General features: G+C 37.8%; 1 protein-coding gene across 2 annotated transcripts in view; it reads right to left on the reverse strand.

The window, feature by feature from the left end:
- Positions 1–505: 505 nt before the first annotated feature.
- The window catches only part of PRRG4 (proline rich and Gla domain 4), a 29,797-nt gene continuing 3,279 nt past the window's right edge, over positions 506–27,023 (reverse strand). For both annotated transcript variants that reach the window (XM_007497231.3, XM_001368561.4), the window contains exons 3-6: positions 21,234–21,397; positions 18,860–18,908; positions 16,580–16,712; positions 506–5,583 (exon numbers count right to left, since the gene is read on the reverse strand). In XM_007497231.3, coding sequence (XP_007497293.1) covers positions 5,352–5,583; positions 16,580–16,712; positions 18,860–18,908; positions 21,234–21,397 — 578 coding nt within the window. In that variant the 3' untranslated portion in view covers positions 506–5,351. The remainder of the gene's footprint in view (positions 5,584–16,579; positions 16,713–18,859; positions 18,909–21,233; positions 21,398–27,023) is intronic.

The raw sequence follows: 27,023 nt of genomic DNA on the forward strand, positions 1-27,023 counted from the left end.
TCTTTTTGCTAAGAAAATCTCACATGTCTCACAGAGTCAGACATTCCTGAAAAGACTGGACAAGAAAAATTACTTAATAGATAGTTGTTAGACATAAGAGTTATGTGACTTGTCCTGGATCACGTTGTATATATCAGAGCAGGGATTTGAATTTAAGTCTTCCTAATTCTGAGTCCTGCACACTATGTCTGATGCCTCAGTATTCAACCTCAAAACCATTAAAATAAATCTTTTCAATAGCTCCTCACTTCTCAATCAGCATTTTCCACTATGTGCCCCCCCCCAGTGGGGGCCAGCATATTAAAAACACGTTTGTTTGTTTTTAAAGGCAATGAAGGTCAAGTGACTTGCCCAGGGTCACATAGTTAGGAAGTGGCTGAGGCCAGATTTGAACCCAGGACTTCCCATCTCTAGGTCTGGCTCTCAATCCACTGAACCACCCAGCTGTCCCCCAAAACACATTTTTAAATAGCAAAGAAGAATAAAAAGAAAGCCACTAAAATGCTACAATGAGTAATAAATATTTACTTAGTAAAAAATGTCATTACAAATCAAGTTTATTATACAAATACAAAAATGTACACAATAAGAAATGACAATTTATGACACAATGAAGACTTTAGGGAAGGCATGCTTTTAAAAAAGTTGATGGTTACAACATGGAAATGGGTTCAAATCAAGGACACAGGTGATACCCAATGGAATTGCGCATTGGCTATGGGAGGGGGGGGGGAGGAAAAGAAAATGATCTTTGTTTCCAATGAATAATGTTTGGAAATGACCAAATAAAATAATGTTAAAAAAATAAAAAAAAGTTGATGGTTCTAGTGGACAAAAATCTTAGAACACAACAGGCAGATTGCTTTACATAACCAAAGAGAAATATTTTTAAATGACCAGAAATTCTTCAAGGAAATACACAGCATTGAATATTATTACATCAGAAAAAATATAAAAATTAAATTTCTACAGTATTGGGTAAATAAGCTAGAAATCCAATCTTTCAAAATGCAATTGAATAGAAAACACAGCAAATGGGTCTCTTCTAAATGAGTTCAGAACTAACATTTTTTTTTACTAACAGTTGATTTTGCACACAGTAGTTGGTTCGTCACTATTTTATAAGTTTTGTTTTTAAGCATATGATATTTAAATCTTTTCTCCCTCTTCCTGTCCTGAATGAAGATTTCAGAACAAGGCTGGTTTCAAAAAAGGCTCAACAGTGGGAGCCTCTGGCTTTAAAAAACTGAATATAATTGTCACAAAAAGCTAAGCTTTTTTATCTTCAGTCCCTACCCTTCCCCCCATCCTAGGTTCTCTCTTCTAATAATAGGCACACTAAAAAGTAGGAACAGAATCCTGCTGGAGGAATAATTGACTCCCCAGGGAAAGGAGGCGGTAGAGTCAATAACTAAGGTCAGTCTCCAGTTTTCTATTGACATGACTGACCTGTAATGTGGACACTATTCGGTACCCTCATTAAAGTATCTGACTATGAAATACCCACAGTGCCTGAAAGATAAAATTGGTAACATTTTTGGTCACATTTTAAAAATAATCCATCTAAAACATGATTAAATTCATCATAATTAATACTGCACCTCCTGTTATCCATTTTCATAAACCTTGCTATTTCCTGTTTTTCCTCATGTGGGAGTTCTCTTTTATCAATGAAATCACTGGTCTAGTTTTTATCTGTATCGTTTCATGTTGTGACACTTTAGTCACTGCCTGTTACAATGGAAGCTCCATCATCCATCAGACCTGTCTGCTCCAAGCTTTTGTACATGGCAGGTACTTAAAATATTATTCAATTGACTGACTTTGTGCCCAGAAGAGATGGGCTCTGACCCATTCATCCAGCAAGATCTAGACCACATCACCTAACTTGGACAAATATCATGGAAATGTTTTTATCCACAGAAATGACAAGCAACCCTCAGAAACATGTATACATATTTCCACACACATACATATACAATACAGTACATATACACAAACCTATTTCTAACGTGTTCCATATCTAATTAATGGTTTGGTACAATAGATGAGTTCACATTCAATGAAAATGTAAAAACAATCACAGAAGTGAGTTTTTTCTTCTTTTCTATTTATCTTAGAAATTAATGCCCCATATTAAAAATGCAGGAATGGGCTAGGATGGAGTTCTGGAAACTGTTTCAGGGAATAATTCAGGGAGTTACTGTTTTAAATCTTGCTGATATGGCATCTAGAACTATAAACAATTTACTTTCTTACACACATTAAAAAGTAAACACACTTATAATTTATCTGAAGGGAATACATTATTGCAAACTTCAAAGACAAGGCAAGTTAAAGGAACTCCACGTAAGTGATAAGATCCTCCCAGCTCTTATGCCCTCTACCACCCCCATGTCCAAGTATAGCGGTGATGTACACCACAATAGCAAGTGAAGATATAATAGCTACTTTTTAACAAAACTTTTCTAATTAGCTTGAGTTTTCTTATACTCTTTAGTAGAAATTTACAAAGATAGAAAGAACTCACAGACTACAGATATTTTTTTCTTTTGAGATTTTTTTTTTCTGAAAGTAAATTACTTATCTCCTGGATTTGGTTTGCCAGGTAGAATCATCACACTGAAGCCTGCTATGATTTATTAGCCTCTTTCAAATCGGATCGACATAAAGCCTTCATTCCATCCAACTCTGATATAAAATGAAAAGCAAAACAAAACTCTTCAACCCTACTTTAATTATTTGTGAAATTTCGAGCTCGGTGGAGCTCTAGGAATTAGTATTACAAAACAATAGAGATCTCATAGCTAATATTAAACCACAACAGTAACAACAACAAGCAGTAGTCAAAAACAAAAAGTTGGGTGAAATTTTAAAAAATTACATTGTTACTATTGAAATGCTGCATTTAATTTGGCCATTTGTCAATTAATCTTCTTTCTTATCATGAACTGTAGAACTCTACAAATATCATGGATTTCACAATTCCTCTAGGGATGAATCAGAGACTAATTTATGTCAGATCAAAATTTTATGACAAGTGATAAACTGAATGCAGCAAGGAGGGAATCTGAGGCTCTGAAGATTATTTGGATTTAGAGCTGTGTCAGTGGGCAGGATTCATTCAGAAGAAAACTTCCCATTATTATTTAAGGGAAAGGTCTCTTTAAATCATCAGTTTCAAATGGGGACAAATTTTCACTACCCTACAATTAGGTAATGTATGATCTTGAGAGCAAGGTGGGGGCTTGGAGAAAAGCTTTCATTTCAGTCCTGCCATCAACTCCCTGGGAGACTTTGGTTTTCCTGCAAGACATCTGTTGCCTTAGCTTGTTCATTGTCAAAGGCAGAAAACAGAGGCTATGGGAGAGAAAAAAGTCTTTTTACTAATGCAAGAAAAAGTGCTATGTAAAATTAGAGCATCATTAGTTGCGGTATTTTTTGGTAGGTAGTATGTGTAGTAAAAAGAAAAGGGTATTTTTCTTAAATTAAATATTAAGTTTCTGGTTCTGTCACTTATGAGCAATGTGATAGTAGGCAAGTCCTTTCTACTTTATGGGTCTCAGTTTCCTTCTCTGTACAATGAGTGTGTGAAATGTCTATTTTTGATATTTTGTGAATTTGTAATTAGGTTAGTGACAATTGGACCATACAAAGGAAGAGATTCTGAAAAAGATGCCAAGACTACAAAACCTTGAGAAGTTCAGAAAGACAAAGGTCGTATTTTTGTCTAACGTTGAATAAGATCTTATTATCCAAGAATAAAAAAAAAATAACCCTCCAACTTATCTGTGATTTATATCGTCTAAACCAACAGTATCACTTTGGTTGAGCATGCACCATCAAATTGACATCCGTAGCCTCCCCTATAAAAAATGCTGTAAATTATTATATAAAACAAACCAAAAAAATTAAGGTAATAACTGGCCAATATTTATGGAATAGAATCTTCTATTTCCCACCTCAGGGATATGCTACTATTTGACCTCACCCCACAGGGGGAAAATATGTACATCTATATATATAGAGGGTTCAAGTTCCTTTAAGTCTTTAAAGAAAGAATGACAATAGAAGAGAGGATTGTAGGGAATCTGGGTTGAATGACCATTTTAGTGTGTCTGAATGCCTGAGAAAACATACCACAGAGATGCAAAGGGTCACTGGTAACAAAATAGGCATATCTTTAACCAGAACATTGCTAATAAGAGGACAAGTAAATTCTCCCTTCAGGATTAAACCATTAATTATGAGCCAGAATAAAACTCTCAACTAGAGTAATCTCACATGAACCAAACGTACAACATAGTCATGTAGATAGAGTTTACCTATTTCCTTATAGGATGGGCAGATTCATATAGACTAGAGACTCTGGATACTGGAGTTTTTTTTTTTTAATTTGTTAACTACAGTGGCCAGTTAACAAATCTGCAACCTTGTCATTGTGCCCCTGCCCTCCAAGTCCCAATAGCAGTAGCCATTTGATCAGAAGAAAAATTAAGGAGTTTTTCCTCCCTCTCCACTACTGTAGAGCTGATATAATCTCTCTCTCTCTCTCTCTCAATCAATCCTTCCCTTCCATCTAAGAATTAATACTTGTTCTAGGGCAGAAGAGAGATAAGATCTAGGTAATGGGGGGGGGGTTAAGTGACTTGCCCAGGGTCATATAGTTAGGAAATATTTTGAGTCCAGATTTTAACCCTGGACTTCCTGTCTCTAGACCTGGCTCTAAATCCACAAAGCCACCTAGCTGCCTCTAATATAATCTATAAGAACAAACTCCTGGAAATAATATGTGTTTTTTCATATAGAATAATCATCAGGATTATTTTGTGTTTAAAGGTCACTGATTCATCATGGAAATTTAAAAAATTCTTTAAAAGGTCTCCTTTGCTAAAGGAGAATTAAAATAAACAGGGGACAAAATATTCAGCATCTTGACTCAAGAAGACTCAGAGCAGAAAAACTTCTTGTATTCCATTAGTTCAGTTCTCAACACTATTAGTCTAGAACCTTTCCTGTGATAACGGGTTTGGTGTTCTTCCCTACAGAAGTTATTTATGTTTTCTATTTGGTGATCTTTTGCGTAGACCATGATCTGGATACTCCTGAATTGCAAATCAGGACCTGGCTCCTAAATGCACCAAAAAAAAAAATTCACTTATTTTTGTGATGTCAGAGATAAAAGTCCAGATATGTCAAGCAAATGTATTGAGAAACAGAACAGCTGTCCCGAAAGCCATGTGTTCTCAACACCTTTACAGACGTGAAATGTCCAGCCCTTGAAACTACTGAAGAATCGAGTCATGGCGCCTTCTTCAAATAAACTGACATCTTCCACGTTGATATTGGCTTTAGTGGGAAGGTAGCGACATAGACTTTTTAAACACCTTAAACCCTCTTGCTGGCCCAGGATATGGAGGTGGGGGAACATCGTATTTCCCAGTCAATGCTACAGCTTGCTCATAAGAAGGCAGTCCTGAGTCATCCAGGGGAAGAGGCGATGGGGTTAAGGCAGATTCCTCTTGCCTTCTGAAGATAATAGTAGGATGATGTCGACCCGTTCTTACATAGACAGCTGAGGAACTAAACAGAGATACATCAAAGGACTGATTTCATTTTTATGCCAAAGATAAAAATAGACATCATTGTTAATATTTCCAAGTCAAAGAATGAATCTTTTAAAAATAAATTTTTATTGATGCCTTTTGTTTTTATATTATCATAATTATCGCTAGAACCCTTCTCCTTTCCAGAGCCATCACACATCACAAATTTAAAAAAATACACACACACACACACACACACACACACACACACACACACACACACATACCGTCCCATGTTTCAACATATCATGGGTTGGTATAAGAAATTAACTGGGAATTTGGGGGGAGTTTTGTGGAATCTGCAGATGATACACGAAAGCCAGCAGATGGCACAGAAAAAGTTTAGACACTCAGAAATACACAGATATGTGGAAAGTATTATATAACATGAACACATTTTATCTTTTAGTGCCACAGATACACACAATATCTTTTTTAGAGTTAAAATAAGTAAAAAGTTAAAATTTGTGAAAAGAATGAGAGAGCCAGCAGATGTCTGAAAGGATAGAAATCTAGATTTTTAAAAAGTTTAGTAACTCATAAATGCATATAAGGTACTGTAAACACACTATAAGAGAGAAAGAGAAAATTCAGACTTTTTCTTTTTTTTCTTTTCTTTTTTTTTAAAGGCAATAGAGGTTAAGTGACTTGTCCAGGGTTACACAGCTAGGAAGTGTCTGAGGTCAGATTTGAACCTAGGACCTCCTATCTCTAGGCCTGACTCTCAGTCTACTGAGCTACCCAGCTGCCCCCCAGACTTCTTTTCTATAAGAAAGAAGGGTCAAAAATTTTTACCCAGATTTTCCAGATCATGAGGTGGAAGGAATACCTGTATTTATTTTTAAATCCTAACCTTCTGTCTTAGAATCAAGTTGAAGACAGAATTGCCACAAGGGCTAGGCAATTGGGATTAAGTGACTTGTCCAAGTCACACAGCTAGGAAGTATCTGAGGCTAGATTTGAACCTGAGTCTTTCCAACTCCAGGTCTGGTGCTCTATTCACTGCTGCCCCACAAATAAAATTCCCCAAAATTAATTAATTAATTAAATTTTTGGGGAAAATTTTATTTAATTAATTTAGAATATTTTTCCATGGTTACCAGATTCATCTTCTTTCCCTCCCCTCCCCCCACCCCCCTCCTGTAGCCAATGTGCAATTCCTCTGGGTTTTACATGTGCCATGTGATCAAGACCCATTTCCATACCATTGCTAACAAATAACATTTTTAAAGCAAAAAAAAAGCAGCACAACTGACTGATATATTGAAAGTTTCCATAAACCTCCCATCTCCATGAATGCATGGGTTGGGGGAGGTGTCCTCTCATATCAAAGAATCTAAAAGATGGAGATAGTTAGATGGCACAGCAGATAGAAGATTGGATTTGGATATGGGAAAGCCCTGAGTTCAAATCTTGCCACAGACACTAGCAGGAACCTGGACAAGTCATTTAACCCCTATCTGCCTCCTTTTCCTCATCTATAAATTGAATAATATACCTATTTCCCAGGATGTTGTGAGGATGGGAGAAAAAAATATAAATTATTTTTCAAACTATATAATGCTATTATATACATGCTAGCAATGATTATGTTATCATAGTTCTAACATTGATTGTAATAAATTATAATTCATGCAATATAATTACATATAATAATGTATAATAATTAGTCATGATAACAATTACCATTATTACAATTGTGCTAATAGCTTTGGGCAAATCTCTTAATTTCTCTGAGTCAGGGCTGCTTCATTTGTAAAATGAGAAGGTTGAATTTCAGCTGTATGCTGAAGGGGCTGATGCTATCATAAGATGATTTCCAAGTTTGCTTTCAGTTCTACTTATAATTTTAATAATTTAATATTGTCCAAAGATCTATTCAGTTCTTCTACAATTATTGTCATCATTCAGTGACTCCTGATACTGGTGTGATGAAAGAGGCTACAACTCAGATCCCCAGAGCAGACACTCTTACTCTGGCTTATTTGCACTTATATCCAATCCACAAATTGCTCTCTTAAACATCCTTGTAGTACGTCCTTCCCCTAGTCCAAACCCTTTACCAGCTACATTGTCTGGCCTTCAAGGCTTTCCATAATCTGTCATCTGTCATCCTACCTATTTAACTTTATTTCCTTCTCCTCCCTAAAATGGAGGGATCTTCTAGTCAATGAATATCCCTTCCATGATTTACTCTCAGTTATAGGCTCTTCCCCTTAAACCAAATTCTGCTCATTTGAGACTAGCTCAATCGCTCCTCCTTAGTAAAGTTTTTCTTGAGTATTTCAGCTCTTGTTTTTCCTTTTTCTTTTATTTTTTCAAGTTACATTTGATTTTTTTCCCTCCAATAAACAAAAAATTTCTTCTCTCTCCTTATTCCATTTTTTTTATGCCTAAAGAACTTGTTATTTATATCATACAATTTTTTTGGCCTAAAACTATGATTTCATTAGTATAAGGGTACATCTAGTGAAAAAACTCCCTCTGCCAATGAAGGTTAAGTGACTTGTCCAGGAGCACAAGAGGAATATGTGTCAGAGATGAGACTTAATTAAAAACACAAAAACAAAAATGAAAAAAGGAAGAGAAATAAGGTCCGAAATAGTCAGGAATAACTTCACTACCACACAGTTTTACACTTGACTTTGTATTGTTTTATATGTTAGCTTTGGCTAGCTAAAAGGTCAGATCTCTAATTATATCATCCTAGCCCCCAACCCCCATCCCCATCCCCTAGTATCCAGCAGAGTTTGGCTTACTGAAATCTGTTGGATACTCAATGGACTCTTATTGAGTAGCTGATGAAGAAACATGGGCCTGGTATCTTGAATTATCATCAACTACTATTATAATGATGGTTATGTTTCTTAGTCCATCTGATGGAAGTTAATTTATTTTAAATGATTTTTTGAATGGTAATGCATACACTTTCTCTCAAGCATCCCTCCAACTATCTATAAATAAATAAATAAATTCCATGAAATTGGTTAGGGTAGGGACTGCTTTTTGCCTCTTTTTTTTTTTTTAAGTATTAGTACTTAGCACAGATCCTGGCACATAGTAAATAATTCATAAATATTTATTGACTGATTAATATGTTTATTGACTTGTCCATCGCATAACCATGGCCTTTTGAAACTAGGTACTAAAAATCCACAGACAATCTGATCCCAACATCAGCCAATGGTTATGATTTCCTCGTGATCAGATCTAACAAGGAAGAAGTTCACTGACATGTGTTTCTTTTCTCTGCCCTTTGAAGGTTTAGAGGCAGGAGGACTATTTGAAGAAAATAAATAACAATGGACAAGGAAGGAAAAGACTGAGGTCCCAAGCCCTGTTTGACTACTTTCTAGCCAAGTCATCATGGGCAAGTTCTTGATTTCAGTGGTTCTTATTTTCTCCATCTCTAAAATGGGGATACTACAACTTGTATCTGACCTCAAGATACTGTGAGGAAAGCATTTTGAAAATTGTAAGCCATTATTCAATGTCAGCTATTCTTATTTGAAAGGAATTGATGAATATTGCTATTAAAGGGGGGAGGGAGAGTGAAAAGGTGATAAAGGGGGGGAAGGGAAAGTGAATGGAGAGGGGAGAGAGGGAAAAGGAAGAAGGGAGACAGGGGAAAGAGAGAGAGAAGGAAGAAAGAGAAGGGGGACAAAGGGGGAGAGAGAGAGACAGAAAGATAGAGAGGACAGGAGAGGGAGACAGATATAGAAGAGAGAGAAAAGGGGAGAGAGACAGACAGAGAGAGAGAGATACACACACACACAAACACAGAGAGAGAGAGAGAAAGAGAGAGAGAGAGAGTGTGTCAGAGAAGAGAAACAAAGGCTTGGCTAATTAAAAAACTGAGTAATCTTCCCTTAAATAGTTAATAAATAATGGACTGCTGGTGAGTCTTAGCACAAGTGTTTAGAAGGCTTCCTCTTGGGTCAGAAATCTGGAATCTCTTTGTAAATGCTTGATGGAACACTTCGGGAGACAAGTCCTCTGTTTGCCCAGAAGACTCAGGAAGGGCAGATAAAGCAAACCATTAGAACACCTTTGCCCTAAGCCACTGAATCAAGCAAATGACAAGCCCTTATCTTAAACACATTCCAGGTTGAGCTTTAATCACAAGTCATCCTAAAGCAATTTGCCTTTTCTTTGTGAGAACAAGGGAACAATTATTTCAGAAAGTCAATGAATGGCTCCAGTGTTCTTTATGATGTTACATATCCATTGTGAGTAGAAGAAAAAAGCATTCTAAATATTATTTTCTAGAAACACTATTATGGGGTCATTTAAATGAATTCACAGTTCTCTCTTCTCAAAATGAGGAATATCACATTAGACACTTTCCCTCCAATGCAACTCAGAAATGAAATGATCTTATATCATCCATGTATCTGGCCAGGATGATATAACAATGCTGTGATTTTAACTTTCATAAAAAAAGTAGGTACTGAATACCATAGTTTTCCCCAAACTTTTCTGCCAAGCGTCCTCTCTGGATTTTTTAAAAAATCCTTAAACTTTGTCTACATTTAGATTTCGAAGTCAAGGCACATTTTATCTCACAACAATCTTCTGCCCTTTTCTCCAAAACTCGTCACAAACAGAATTGCAAAGAAAGAATGAAGAATGGCTTAACTGGGGACCCAGGAAGGAGTTAGAACTCAAAATTTATATTGGCTGTTACCCATTCACAACAAACGAACCACCGAGAGACAGCTGGGAAACCTCAGCCTCTAGCTTCAAACTGTAGAAATGTCCCCAGCCCTGGGAAACCCCACAAAAACCCAGACCCTGTTGGTAGGTTGCAGCCCCATCTAGAGTGACAGGAGCTTGCAGGGCACTAAGGCTGGCCAGAACTTGCCTGGTGCTCCAACATCTGGGCCTCCCCAGCTCTCTTGCCACATCCCCCAAAAAGGGGTTTAGGAAGTTCTAACCCTTGCCAGACTTCGATGAAACAAGCAGGACAAAAAACAGGTTTAATTTAAGGAATGTCATCGCACGGCCACGGGCCCCTACTATGGCTTCCCAAAGACCTGGCATGGGGCCGGTCCCCTCCTCCTGAGGTCAAAAGTTCTGCCAGTAGAGTTGTTCCTCTGAGTTAGATAACACAAAGTGGGGCATTGTTTCCTGAAGGCCACGACTGGAATACATGTGTTACCAAGAAGGAGAGAAGGCTGCCTGTCTTTCCCCTGGCTCTCTCCCATTAGCACACGCAAATATTTTAATAATACAAAAGAGCTATGGTTTCATCAGTGTAGATTCCTCTAGAAGGGCATTCTAAATCTTAGAAGACTTTGAGGCTTAGAAAGGTTGATGGATGGGGCAGTTATGTGTCTCAGTGGATAGAGACAGACCTGGAGACAGGAGGTCCTGGGTTTTCAAAAGTGGCCTCAGACACTTCTAGCTGTGTGATCCTGGGCAAGTCATTTAACCTGAATGCCTCACTTTTATTGCTCTTCTGTCTTGGAATTGATACTTGATATTGATTCTAAGATAGAAGGCAAAGAGATTTTTTTTAAAGAAAGGTTTATGGGCTTGTCTATGGTTATATGACTGGCACAAAGCTGGTACTAGCTCCTTGGCATGCCAAATTCAAGTCTTTCTGCCATGCCTTACACTTCCCACCCCCATAATGAAATCCCTAGTTACTTTAACACTGCAGAAACTCAAAGGATATGATTTTTATTTTTTTGTTATTTTTTAAACTTTGAACATTTTCTTTTTTATTAACATCAAACTGAAATCATTATATTTACAACTTCCATTCATTGTGCATTGCCTTTTAGAGAAGGGCAGAATAAGACTTAAAGGATATGATTTTTTAAAGATGTAAAATATCTAATTAACTATGTCCTATAATCTACACATAAAGATCACCGTGACCACTGTATCACATTTCCCCGCAGAGCTTGTATAGGAATACTTTAGGAAGAACAATCGAGGAAAGAAATAGAGGGAAGAGAAAGGGGAAAGAAAGAAAAGAAAAGAAATGAAAGAAGGGTGTAAAATGAAGAAAAAAATATTGAGGCAAGAGTATGAATGTTAACAAATTAAACCAGAGTTAAACCATCTGACTCAGATAATCAGAAATGTTGTAAACAGAATCATATAAGATGTGGTTTTTAGAAATGATCAAAAAAATCTTTCCTTATTATAAAAGTAAAGAGAAGAAAAGAGGGAGGTACACGTGCCATATTTCTCTTGCTAAATTAGATTGGAAACTCCATGAGGACAGGGGCCATTTTTTCCAGCACCTCATCTAAAACATAGTAGGTTCTTTGATGAATGAGGCTAGAGGACTATGGTAAAAAGGACAGGATGGAGAAAAGGAGTTCTTAAAAGATGAATTTTGTCTTTGCTGTTCAGTCTTTCAGGCATATCTAACTCTTTGTGACCCCCTGAACCATAGCACGCCAGGTCTTTCTGTCCTCCACTCCCATCCTCTACTATCCCATTCTCCTTTTGCCTTCAATCTTTCCCAACATCAGGGTCTTTTCCAATGAGTCCTGCCTTCTCATGTATCCAAAGCATTTAAACTTCAGCTTCAGTATTTGATCTTCCAGTGAACAGTCAGAATGAATTTCTTTACATATTGAGTGATTTCATATTCTTCTAATCTAAGGAACTCTCAAAAGTCTTCTCTAACACCACAATTTGAAAGCATTAATTCTGTGGCACTCAGCTTTCCTTCTTCTAGACCATCTCTTATATATATATATATATATATATATATATATATATATATATATATATATATATATATATATATATATATATATATACTTTGCTACTGGGAAAACCATAGCTTTGACTATACCAACCCTTGCTGACAAAGTGATGTCTCTGCTTTTTAGTATGCTGTCCAGATTTGCCATGGCTTTCCTCCAAGAAGCAATCGTCTTAATTTCACGGTTGCATCTCTGTCTGCAGTGACCTTCGATCCCAAGAATATAAAATTTGACGCTGTTTCCATTTCTTCTTCTATACTCCAGAAAGTGATGGGACCAGTTGCCATAATCTTGGTTTTGGTTTTTTAGTGAGGAAAAAAAACCACATCTTAAACCTTTACCTTTCATCTTGGAATCAATACTGTGCATTGGTTCCAAGGTAGAAGAGTAATAGGGGCTAGGCAATGGAGGCTAAGTGACTTGCCCAGGGTCACACAGCTAGGAAGTATCTGAGACCAGATTTGAACCCAAAATCTCCCATCTCCAGGCCTGGCTCTCAATCCCGAGTCACCCAGCTGCTCCCTGGGATGCTTTTTGTTGCCTCTTGGACAATATTGCAAACCTCTGTCCATAATTCTTCAAGCATTCTATTTACCACATCTAATACCTTAAATCTATTACTTTATCATCAGATTTTTTCTTTTGGGTTGATTAGTTGTGTTTCACTTTTTGTGACCCCATTTGGGATTTTTTTGGCAAAGATACTGGAGAGCCATTTTCTTCTCTAGCTTAATTAACAGATGAAGAAACTGAGGTAAACAGGGTTAAGTATCTTACCTAGTCACATAGCTAGAAAGGATCTGAGGTTGGATTTGAACTCAGGTCTTCCTGGTTCCAGGCCAGGTGCGCTTCATCCACTGTACCAGCTAGCTTCCCCTATCTCTTATATCTCATTATAATTTTGGTCTATCCGTACAATTTTATTTAATTAAAAAACATTTCTCAGGTAGCACTCCTACTGAATGCTGAGCTGAAATCCAAGGAATAGAAAGCCCCAAAACAAAAGTCTTTTACCTAAAGAAGCCTGCAGTCTACTATCCCCAAGATGCCTTGACTTGGTAGTGAAGCTATATCTGGCAGGATGGATGATATATAGCAGCAGAAATAATGACAGCTTGGTGGCATTAGGAGCTGAGGATGGACAATTATCAAATGGGATTAAAGAAAACTGATGGAAGGTCTGCAGATTTGGGAGCATGGATGGGTAGAAAGAAACTTATTTGATAGACATATCCTTCTGACCTTTATTCTGCACATTCTTTTTATTATATTGACATAGCACGACCCAATCATGAGCACAGAATATTTCCCACACTATTTATGTCATATTCTTTCTTTAAGGAGTATTTTGTAATTACATCTCTATAAGTATTTTCTATGCTTTGGTTGATTGATCCCTAGAGACTCTATGGATTTTGTAATTATTTGGAAAAGAATCTATGTGAACTACTGAAGGCCATTCCATATATTCCTACTCATTGACCTACAATTTAATGGAAACAATGAACTACAACACTGTTGAGGTAAAAAATGAAACATCAAGAAGGGAAATTGTTTATTTTCTCTCTGTCTCACTTTTCTCTGTTGCTGAAATTGGAATACCCTGAATCCTTTCCCCCCAACTAGAGTCCTTCACCGAGCATCTAGGAAGTTATCAGGACATTTTAAAAAGGCATCTTTCTAGATTAATTATTAATTTTTAAAAAGTTTTAATGGGTCCGATGGATTAGGAAAGTTATTTAGGTTATTGACGGCAGATGAAATGAATTCAATTTCTAAAACTTCATGCCTTTTATAAAGTGGATGTTCTTGGCAATCTCTTCTATGACAGCAGAAGATTACTGATCCATAAAATGGTAAGAGATAAAAATGCCAAATATCTCCTAAAGAGAAAAACGCCTTCCCTGACAGAAAGGAAAGACAACTTGACTTATTTGGATTATTATTATTATTATTATACTTTGGGACAAAACTTTGGCTCTCTTTTGTATTTACCAAGTTCACATAAGTTGACCTAGTTCAACAACCATTTATTAAACATTTACTTTGTATTATGTGCTTAGTATATAGTCTGCTCCCAAGGCTCTGTCCCCACATTCTCTATTAACTCATCACTGCCAGACAAGAAGCATTTGTTGATGCTTATTATATCAGGATAGGAACCGGATTTCTGAGCTCACTGGCAATGGGCACATACACGAGAACTCTTTTATCAATCCAAGTCTGCATTCTTTATGCATCTTGTAGTCTTACAGAGTTGCTTGAGACATTGGGAGGTTCCTGTGACTTTCCCAGGGTGACAAAACCAGATTTAGGGAGAGGTGAGATCTAGGTACTTGGCTTCAAGGCCAGTTCTTTATCTATGATGGCAAGCTGGCTACATGCAATTTAAAAAACCCAACCTCCCCAAACTTGGACTTTTTCCTAGTCTGAGAAACTATCAGTGAATATGATAAAGTACATGATATGGGAGTAGGGAGAAGCATCTAAACTGGATAAGAAGCCTGATTCTCCCACCTACTAGGACTGAGACATTGAATAAGGAAGTCACTTTTGTCCATTTTACAGATGAGAATCCTGAGGGTCAAACGTTACCAGCTGCACTCTTAGAGTAAAAGAAGTTACAAGCCTTAAAGACTTGTAGAAATCATTTTCGGCAAAAGGAAAAAGGGTCATGCTGAATATTAGGGGCCATCAGTCCAACCTATTTGGATGAATTGCCCAAAGGCATAAATGGCTGGTTTTGGGAAGCATTTCAACCGGAACCGTGATGTCCTACATTTCCAGTCCAGGGTACGTTTCATTTCCTCCTGTTCTCTCACACGCTTGTGACGTAGAGTCATACAGTTACAGTGAGAAGGGACCACAGAATCCAACTAGTCCAACCTACTCATTTTACAAGAAGGAAATGAATTAGGGAGATTTTTGGTCAAAAAGTCAAGCCATGGGCAGAGTTGGGATTTGAACCAAGTTTCTCCGACTCCCAATCTAGGTCTCTTTCCACTGTAACTCACAAGCTTCTCAGACCAGGAGATATGACAATGTTCTTGTTAAGAAGGGATCTAATTTCCTATGGCCTGTTTAGTGGACTAAAACAGTGGCATAACCTAACAGACTGAATGATAGCTTGAAAAAAAATAGCTGCCGTTTTTGCTTTAAGGTTTGTAAAGTGCTTCATATATATCATCTCATTTATCCTCAGAATAACAAGCAGCTGCTATTATTATTCCTATTATTTCCTATTATTCCTATTTTTATTCTTATATCAGATGAGCAACTGAGCCAGATAAAGGCTAAGTGACCAGCCCAGAGGGGAGGATTCAGATTCTGGGCTTCCTGACTCCAGGTCCATTGTTCTATAATACCTAAAAACTACTAGCATTTACAGAAAGATTTCTTCAATTGCTAATGAAGAGCCTGCATTCAAGGATTCTGAGTTTTCTGGCCCATTGAGAAGTTAAGTGACTTGCCCAGGACCATACAGTCAGGATGGGGCAGAGGCACACTTGAACTCAGGTCTTTCTGACTCTGAGAAAAATTTTCAATCCACTTCATCAGTGTTGTCCAACTCAACTAGAACTGGAGGCCACTGATCTGTTCAAAAGAATCCTAGCAGGTTACAGGTTTCCAATTAGTGGTTAGCAGTTTACTGTATTTTTATTTATTTTGTTAAATATTTCCCCATTATATTTTAAGTCTCCTCTATAAACTGGGGATGATAATAGCACCATCTTCCAGGAGCATATGAGAGAACATACGAAGAGTGCTTTGTAATCTGAGAAAGGAATCGGTTTTCTCTATATCCTATTTTTTTAACCCTTACTTTCCATCTTCAAATCAATACTAAGAATTGGTTCCAAGACAGAAGAATGGTAAGGGCTAAGCAATTGGGGTTAAGTGATTCATTCAGGATCACACAGCTAAGAAATGTCTGAAAGCAGATTTTAATTTAGGAACTCCCATTTTGAGGTCTGGCTCTCAATCCACTGAACCACCTTGTTGTCTCTCTGTATCCCATTAACAGCAGAACCAGACCTATTATCAGCTAAGTTAATTCACCAAACTTTAATTTTTTACCAGCTGAATGTGTACCAATTATTATGCATTTCTCTTTCCTACACAAACTGTAAACTGTTAAATATTGTTATTGTGATCTGCTGGTATGAAGTGTGAAAGTGGCCAACAGCTAACAATACACCCGGTGCCATACTCTACTGGGACCACATTCACAGTTCTACATACCATGGCTGTCTTCTTCTTGTGCATTTGGTGATGCAGAGATAGTAGCCAAGTAATGCGGTGACAACCAAGACCACTCCAGCTGCAATTAATCCAGTCAGAAGTCCCATAACATCGATCTTCTCTCTCTCACCATCTTAAGGGAAATTATTCAATCACATTTTGTCAATATCCCCATAGCAACTGCAGAGCACATCTATACTCTTGAATTTCTTCTAAATCTAAGCACAGGCTCTGATGATTATAAATAATGTCAATACCAAAGCACAGTGCCTTGCATGTTGCAGATGTTTATGAAAATATTCTCATCTGATCTTTGAAACAACCCAGAGACAAAATGACTTGCCCAGGGTCATATAGCTAGTAAGTGGCTGAGGCAGGATTTGAACTTAGGTCTTTCTGAAGGTAAACAGCTAAGTGGTATAAGGCGTGGAGTCTGGACCTGAAGCCAGGAAGACTGGAGTTGAAATCCTGCCTTAGATATCGACTAGCTGTGTGATCCTGGACTAATAAATTAACTTCTGCCTGCCTCAGGTTCTTCATTTGTAAAAAGTGGGGAGAATACCAATACTTTCCAGGGTTGTTGCAGGGATCAAATAAGATAATATTTTGTAGAATGCTCTGCAAACTGTAAAGTGCTATATAAATGCTGTTATTTTGCTAATTCTTTATTATTATTTTTTATTACTAAATTATTATTATTACCAAAGATCCATTGAAGGTAAACCATCAATATCAATCTCCCTGCTTTGGTTAGTAGCGTAACACTTAAATTATTTTGTAATCATTAAAATTAAATTATGAGGCTGCTTGTAGCTTTATGACACCAAAGGAGTGATAGTAAAGAGAGGGAGTTGTAGGAAAGAGGTAAAAAGTTGCTTAGCTTAATGCCCTTATTTGCTGTTTGATGGATTGAAGCTCACCACCACCAGGGGTTCCTTAAGGTTCCAACCTCCAGTCAGAAGAGCCCCAGAGAGAGAATTTTATTTCTTAAACCCTACTTTCTGTCTTAGTATCAATTCTAAGACAGAATGACAAAGGCTAGATAAATGGGGTTAAGTGTCTTGGTCATGGTCACACAGCTAGGAAGTGTCTGAGGCCAGAGTTGAACCCAGGTCTTCCCAAGTCTGTTGCTCTAGCCAGTGTTCCTCCTAGCTATGTATTTAATTATTATTTTTTGAGTTACTATTTATTTCTGCTTTTTTTTGATAACAATACAATAGTATGTATATATTAATATTATATTAATTTATATAACAATATAACATAATACAGATAACCTGTTATAAATATGTAACAAAATAAAAATTATTTTAATGCTATCATTCATTCATATATCCTTTTGGAATTTGATTTAGCTTTTTTGATCTAGGATTTCATTAATATTGGAGCTATTCCATTGGTGAGAAAACATGTAGATTGCCAACAATTCTGTAAGTGCATATTGATAGGATGGGACACAAAGAGGAAGAAAATCCTAGAAACAACAGTTTCATTTGGGAGCAAGGACTGGGGTAAATGTGATCATCCACTTGGGGTAGGGCCATTGTAACAGAGTCTTCATGGTTTCTGGGGCCCTACCTGGGGGAAATGAAAGACAACCTGGCAAGAGCAACAGCTGGAGAAGATCAGCAGCGATAAGAAAAGATCGGCCTCTCTAAGAAGCTCTTAACTCAGCCTCACAGTCTTACTCTATCCAACCTGCTGGCATGCGACAGTTCAAAAAGATTAAAATATTTGGCTACTTGATTCAGATAGAGAATACTCAACCTGTACTAATACAAGTCTAGACTTTGCCTCTTCTCCCTCTCCAATCATCTAGAGTCACTTAGCAACATTCTGCTAGCTGCAAGTTTATTAGCTCACTCCTCTAGCATCTCACCAAACTCGATTTTCAATATCTGGGTATTGGAACTTTACTTCCCATTCATCTTGGCTATCTGGGTCCATCACTGGTAAGTCGACTATCCATCAGAAGCACTGAGCAAAGGGCAGTTAGGGAGTACACTGGAGAGAGTGCCAGACCTGGAGTCCAGAGGACCTGGGTTCATTCTGGCCTCAGATGCTTCCCAGCTGTGGAACCCTGGACAGGTCACTTAACCCAGATTACCCATTGCTCTTCTGTCTTAGAACTGATAATAACCCAGAAGGTAAGTAAAATTTTTTAAAAATATATGAAACAATAAGCAAACTAAATGGAAGGATCATTAACCACAAAACTGAAGTTTACTATAAAAAGGAGAAGGCGAGAAATGAATGCTATTTAGTCAGTTTTTAACTCACTTGAGCGGGTACTTGGTCCTCGAACTGAATAATCTTGCCAAAACTTCATCTGTAAAAGGAAGCTGAAGTTTAGTGAGGGACAGTATATTTGCTAATGATCTTATTTTTATCTAATGATTTTATTTAGCCTAGTACTCTGACCAACCGAGGAGAAAGATATGATCTAAACTAAGGGTGCTACCCTAGTGCAAATATCAATAATATGGAAATAAGTCTTGATCAATGACACATGTAAAACCCAGTGGAATTGCATGTCGGCTATGGAGGAGGGGTGGGAAAGAACATGAATCTTGTAACCATGGAAAAATACTCTTAATTAATTAATTAAAGAAAATTTTCTCAAGATTAAAAAAAGTAAAAAATAAATAAACCAAAGGAACATGCTACGGTTTGGCTTTTGTTTACCCATGAAGATGACCGAATGCCAGGTGGTAGCTGTCCCAACCAATTTCTGCTGTTCTTCTCTCGTTTACCCCTGACTACGATTTGGGTGAATAAGCATCAGTAATGACTAATCTAATTAATTAGAAGAATTCTGTTAAGGATCTATTATCAGGTGCTGGAAATACAAAACTCAAAAGTCCCTCAAGGAGCTCATATACTTCAGTGGGAGACATCACATATCTATATGCGGAACCATCCAAAATAAATATGAAGTCATTGAGGGAGAAGGGTGTACCAGTGGCTGGGGAGGAATGAGAAGGTGCTTGAGGTGAGTTGTTGAGGAAATAGATTTTAAGAGAAGGTGAAGACAGGGTCTATTTTGGTGTAGAGGGAGACCCTGGGCAAAGATTCAGAGATGGATGACAGAGAAGTATGAGGGGAGGGAAATAACATATAATAAAAGTGAAAAGGTAGATTGAGACCAGATGAGGGAGTATATAATGGATCCTAAAGACCAATGGAGTTTAACTGAGTCAGAGAGTGATTGTTATACATGAATTTTAGGGAGGGGGAACCATTTTAATGACTTTTAGAAGGACGTGTTGGTATGTGAGAGGCTTGAAGCAAGGAGGCAATCAGCAGTTGGGAGCTGGAACAGAGGTAACATGCTGTCCCAGTCCAGGGTACTGAATGAAGTGGGGCAACTTATAAACAATGGTCTTTGCCTAGTGTAGGCTAGTTTGTTCAAGGTGAGTTTGCAAATGGACAGAAGTCATAAGCGCATCAGGTTTAACCAAGAAAGGCATATCTCCAAGAGGAGGAAGGGCTAGGACCTCAAGTTACCTGAATAAAATGAGAAAAGATGGCAGGAGCACAGAATCTATCCTTTGTGTTCCCTACCCCTCGTAACAGCTTGTCAATACGATGTAATGAAAGATTGATTAAGCACAATTACGGCAGACAGAGAGTTGGGGTCTCTGGTCTCCCAAGAATATTGAGAAAGGATCCTAACTTATTCATGAGAAAAACAGAACAAACACAAGCAAAGTTATTAAAGGAAATGTAATTGATCTGCAAGATCAAAGGTTATGGGTAAAAAACATTTGGCAGGTACAGGACCTGTTATTATAGGGAGAGCCCCCTTTTGTTGTTTATTTCCAAACAGGATAGAGGTTAGGCAAGAAAAAATTTAATTAAGACTTACAGAAGAACTTTTATAATGGGGAATTAAATGATGATGGAGGTAATAAAAGGCATCAGAGAAATTCATCCACTCACTCCTAGGGAATCTTTAAAACTGACCCCAACAGATCTTTTTCTGGAGCCATGATTGTCTTTAAATAAAAGAAATATCAAACCCACAGGATGAATCAATACTCTGGTAATTAGCATAGATCCAATACCTAAGAATGTTAGGGAATAGAGTCATTCAGCAAGTTGATGGTTTAAAAGAGTCTTAAGATGAATGTATACAGTTTCAGGGCAGCTACATAGCACAGTTGGATGGAGAGTCAGGCCTAGAGACAGGAAGTTTAAATCTGACCTCAGATACTTCCTAGCTGGGTGACCCTGGGCAAATCACTTAATCCCTATTGCTTAGCCTTTACCACTCTTCTAACTTGGAATTGATATTTGGAATCCATTCTAAGGCAGAAGGCAAAGATTGCTTTTAAAAAAGAATGTGTATAATTTATTTTTTAAATTAAGTTAAATTCTAAAAAACTCCTTACCTTTCATCTTAGAATCAATATTATATATATTAGTTCCAAGGCAGAAGAGCAGCAGCAATAAAGGTTTAAGTAACTTGCCCAAGGTATCACAGTTAGAAAGTATCCAAGGTTAGATTTGAACCCAGGACCTCCCCTCTGGCTCTCAATCCACTAAGCCACCTAACTAGCTAGCCCTGGTTGTATATAATTTTTAAAGAAAAGACTTTTGTATGGAATAACTACTTAATGTTAACAACTAATTCATGAAACAGCTAAATTACCGTTTTGTCTTCATCTCCAAAGATCTCCCTGGCTTCCTCATAGTTGCACAGTTCCTCATTACACTCTCTCTCCAGATCTCCAGGAGTGAAGAGTTCCAAGTCAAATCTGTTATGGAGGAGACGTCTATGGATGAAGACACTGGCTTCTTCTTTGGATGTAAAGACTAATGAAGCAATAAAAGGTTTTAAATGAGGATCATTTAACCAAATAACCCTCCCTCTAAAAAAAAATCTAGCATAGATTTAACAGTTATCATTATCTCCATTTTACAGAGAGAGAAGCTGAGATCCGGAGCTGGTGTTAGCCTTTGTTTCACAGTGGGGAAAAACATTTCAGCTGTGGCTAAATGATAGCTGACTTCTGACTATGGGATTTGTTGGAATAAATATATTTTCTTCCAAAAAATAAAATATTAATAATTTGAAAGACATTCATAGTATCTGAAGGAATATCTATATGAAGTTGCTCAGTACATAGAAGTAGGTTAATATTGCTCACCTCCCCTAGCCCAAAAACATATATAAACTTTGCTGGAGGGGACAGTGTGGGTGTGTGCAGGGGCAGTTCATAGGAAGAAAGTCTACTGCTAAATTTTTATTGTGAATATTTATTTACATCTCATAAATGAGAAAATTCTACAAATTAGGCCTTAAACCATTATTTTATTGATTGCTTAAGAGACGGAGTAAACCTTAAGAATGCAGATTAAACTTGAAAATATTTTGCCCACATTTTTCTTTTCTTTTTCTTTTGGAGATCCAGTTGGTAAAACATTTACCTGCACAAATCTGATCATCAGTACAACATAGCAAGTTGTTTTAAAGACATATTCTTTGTTTTTAGATGCTCATTTAATTAAACTAATCCAAAGGGGTCTGAAGTCCACAAGTAAGGGTTCCCCCTGCTATTTTCTCAATTGAGAACTAATCTATACAGTGGCATAATAAAAGAACATTAAAATGAGACTCTACACAATCTTGGTAACTCACAACCCTTTTGGGTCTCCACTCTAAGGATGAGAGGGTCAAAGGAGAAAGACATTAAGGTCTCTTCTAATTCAAAGTTCAGTAATTAAATTACAGGAAACTCCAACCCCTCCCACCTAAAAAAGGGTCAAAGTTTTCAACTTTATTAGCCAATGTCTCCATTAATCTTTACCACGATGGTGAAGGACAAATATGACACCCACAATTCAGTTGCTTCCTCACACTAGGAAGCAGAATGGTAAAGTAGATAGAGGGCTAGGCTATGAGCTGAGAAAGACTTGGATTCAAATTCTTCCTCTAACACAGTTTCCGTTAAGGCTTAACTGAAACTTTAAGTTTTACTAGTTTAAATGGTTCTTGGTTGCTTTGTAAACCTGTAACCTCTATGTGTGTGAGGTAATTCCCTAGGACTAATCTACTGGAACTTCCATGACAGAGGTCTTTCCCACCTTTCTTATGATCATCCTTATGAGGCAGGCAAAGCAGATAATCCTATCTTCATTTTTACTGATGAGAAAACTGAGGCATAGCATAGTTAAGTGACTTGACCAGGGTCAAAGAGCTAGTATCTGAGAATAGTATTTGAATTTAGTCCTTCCAACAATTAAGACTCTTTTCTTTGAAAAACTATATTGACATCTTTTGTTTTCACATAACCTTTATCTCTGAATATGTCCCTCAATACCCAGAAAGCCATCAAAGAACAAAGTCAAAAGAACAACAAGTAAAGAAGAAAAAAGCCCAGTTCAACAGAACTGACCAACATATCAGCTGAATGATGATATATTTGATACACCCCAGTCTCCTGCCTCAGCAGAGAAAGGAGCGAGATGCAGTTTCTCATCTCTTCTCAGGTTCCAGGCTTAGAGCAGAGCCCTTTGCATTATGCCAATCAATTACAGCAATATATTTTTTTACAGATACTTTGGCTGAAGTACAAAATTAGCCTGTATTAATAGTCAATGGTATGAGGACTTGTGATTTTTTTTTTTGGTCAGTGCAGATACTCCCCCTGCTGGTGTCCACCACAACACCTCTTCCCTCCAAATGATTTTTCTGAGTTGTGATCAGTCTTCTAGCCAGGAACATCTTCAAACTTACTGAGGAGACTGATCAAAAGGATGACAGACATAAGATCCATCATGAGCATGAGGGATGATAAGCATTGAAAGCTTCATGGCTGGAAAAACCTTCAATAAATTATCTCATGTGCAACAACCCTGATAGATGGGGACTCTGGGCCCATTTTACAGATAAGAAAACTGAAGCTAATAGAGGTAAAGTGATTTCCCCATAGCCATAAAGTTCATGAATGTCAGCAGTAGTTGGTGCCTTAGACTTCTTGGTTCATGGTCTAGTATTCTTCCCATAGTGATCTTTTGCTTCCTGAGACAGAATCCCACCACATTTCAGAGGTCAAAGGGACCATAGGGGGAGGACAAAATAGAAAATTTACTGATTTTATTTTTCAACTAATTTTTAAGTGTCAGGTAGACTCTGTTGAGTGATTTTGTTCCAGATAAGGATAAATGATAGTGAAAGGACTTGAACTGCCAGACAAGCAGAGGATCCATCAAGAGTATTCAGACAAAAGGATATGAAAAGCACTTTATCTTTTCATTGTTAACTTTTCTTTTTAAACCTCTACCTTTTTTGTCTTAGAATCAACACTGTGCATTGGCTCCAGGATCACACAGCTAGGAAGTGTCTGTGGCCATATTTGAACCTAGGACCTCCCATCTTTGGTTCTGGCTTTCAATCCACTGAGCCACCCAGCTGCCTCTCTTTTCTTTTCTTTCCTTTTTCAAAAAACCCTTACTTTCTATCTTAGAAATAATACTCAGTTCCAAGACAGAAGAGCAGTAAGGGCTAGGTAATGGGGGGTTAAGTGTCTTGTCCAGGATCTCACAGCTAGGAAGTATCTGAGCTCACATTTGAGCCTAGGACCTCCCATCTTTGGTTCTGACTTTCAATACACAGAGCCACCCAGCTGCCTCTCTTTTTTTTTCTTTGTCCTTTCCTTTCCTATTAAAAAAAAACAAAACCAAAAAACAACAAACAACCCTTTCCTTCTATCTTAGAGACAATACTCAGTTCCAAGACAGAAGAGCAGTAAGGGCTAGGTAATGGGGGGAGGGGAGGTTAAGTGTCTTGTCCAGGATCACACAACTAGAAAGTGTCTGAGGCCACATTTGAATCCAGGACTTCCCATCTTCAGACCTGACTCTATCTCCTGAGCTGCCGTTACCCTCATTGTTAACTTTTCCTAAGGGAAAAATGTAGCAAATGAGAAGCAGCTCAGGATAGAACAGAGTATTTGGCCTTGGAATCTAGTCAACTTGACTTGTTCTGTTCCAGGTCTAATATTGACTGGTGGAGTGACCTTTGGCCACCCATCCTCATTCCTGAATGTAATATGAGAATAGCACCCATCAAGGAGCTGAGGTATTTGTTGTGTTAATTAAGCAACACTGCCCAATAGCTCTGAATCTCTTGGAAAGCCAGTTTACAAATTGGGAATGGTTGGGTCTTATGCTGAAACTGGGATAGGTCTGTTGGGAGGAAGTACCCCTAAGCTCCTCCAGAAGGGGGATGGGGACTGAGAGCGATGAAACGTAAATTACTTCCCATTTCTGATTCACTGGAAGATCTCAAGCCCTAGTGAAAGAAGGGAACTTAGGGATGATCTCATCCAGGGGTTCTCAAACTTTTTGGTCTTAGGATTCTTTTACACTCACACAAATGATTGAGGACCCCTCAGAGTTTTTCTGTATGTGGATTATATCTATTGATATTTACAGTATTGGAAAGTTTTTAAAAAATCCTTAACTTCTTAGTATCAATTTTCTATTTCTTTCATTCTCTGTGACCCTGGGCAAATCACTTAACCCCATTTGCCTAGCCCTTCCTCTTCTGTCTAAGACTTGTTCCTGGGACAGAAGGTAAGGATTTAAAAGAGAAAAGTTCTGGGTTCAAATCCAGCCTCAGACATTTCTTGGCAATGTGACCCTGGGCAATCTCTGTTCACTTTATTTCCCTTACCTATAAAAAGGGAATATAACACTGACCTCACAGGGTTCTTGTGAGGATCAATGAAATAATATATACAATAATGTATGCTATACAAATATTGTTCTTGTTAGTCATGCCTGACTCTTTGTGACCCCATGGACCATACTGTCCATATGATTTTCTTGGCAAAGACACTGGAGGGGTTTGTCATTTCCTTTTTCTGTGGATTAAGGCAAACAAGGGTTAAATGACTTGTCCAGGCTCACACAGCTAGTAAGTGTCTGAGGCCAAATTTGATCTCAGGTCTTCTTGACTCCTGGTCTAGAGCTCTTTCCACTGAGCCATGGAGTTGCCTCATAAAGCATGGTCCTAGCAACACACTTAAAAAACCCAAAACAACCCAAAAACCTTACCTTCTGTCTTAGAATCGATACTAAGAATTAGTTGCAAAGTAGAAGCACACAAAGGACTAGGCAATTGGGGTTAAGTAACTTTCCTAGAGTCACACAGCTAGGAAGAATGAAACACTTAAAAAAATTTATCTTTATTTTATTACAACACACTTGATTCCCCCAACCAGAATTCACTCCCTCTCCAGTTTGCATTTGTACTGCCTTTGGCTATTATAAAGTCAGCTTTGTCCTCAAACCCTACACTTTGGATACATCATTTGGGATATTCCATTCATTTCTTTCACATCTGCTCTTTCCTTCTAACAAACTCCATTCATTTCTTCCCAAAGCCTGGCCCAGAGCAGGTGCTTAATAAATGCTTCCTGATTGGTTGACCGATTAACAATTCCACTCTCCTAGGATCATATTACTTTCCTCTCTTCATCCAAATGGGATCATATTTCTCTTTACAATATCTCCATTCAGGGATTCACACCTCCAGGCATTCTTCCTTTGCTATAGGAGGTGGAGAGTGGGGAGCTCAGCCTTAAATGCATAATAAGAAGGTATCTTACTATACTGGCTAAAGTTGGGTTGGTTGGCTTTAAGCACAGGCAGCTGCCTGTATGGTCTGATCTGTATTAGAACCAGGAAAACTTTCCACTCTGATACCTGAAATGACATTCATTGAGATAAGGCATCATTCCCTGGTTAAAATGGGGACTATCCTGGGAAGGGTAAAGTATTGGACTGCTCTTTGAAGGAGTCATAATTTCACTGGTGTGGGAGCTAGAAGGATTCATGGAAGCCACCCATTCCAATCCTCATTTTACAGTAGAGGAAATGAAAGTCCAAAGTGACTTGCTTTGGGTTCCAGAGCCAGTGTCAGAGCCAGGGGATGAATCAAAGACCTCTGACTTCAGAACTGGTCCATTGCACCAAGAAGTCTCCTAACCCTTTCATAGCTTTGTATACAGCCCATGTGTTGCTGTAGTCAAAAAGATTTCATCAGCTGGCATGCAGCCCCCCTCAGAATTTAGCTAGAATGAATCCCCAGTGAAAGACAGAATTCCACCTCTATGTCTCTGTTTGACACCTTTCCAGCATGGGCAGGAGGTCCTCCTAGAGCTTAAACTCTTTGTCAGAGCTTTATCAATCATTTAAAAATTAGTATGGATTCATTCAATGGATACTTTCCAACTGCTGGCTATCTAAGAACAAATTTAGATGGGAGCAGAAGGGAAAAAAAGGAAGAGATAGGTCCAGAACCTAGAACTAGGTGGGAGATTGCAAGGCACCAAACTACCTAATTCTCAATTTTGCCTACAGTCCATCTTGGTTCTGGGCATCCATTAGATGCTTCTAATGACGTAGAATTTATAATGTCAGACTTCTGAGT

Source organism: Monodelphis domestica, chromosome 6 (assembly GCF_027887165.1).
Source record: "Monodelphis domestica isolate mMonDom1 chromosome 6, mMonDom1.pri, whole genome shotgun sequence".
NCBI lineage: Eukaryota > Metazoa > Chordata > Mammalia > Didelphimorphia > Didelphidae > Monodelphis > Monodelphis domestica.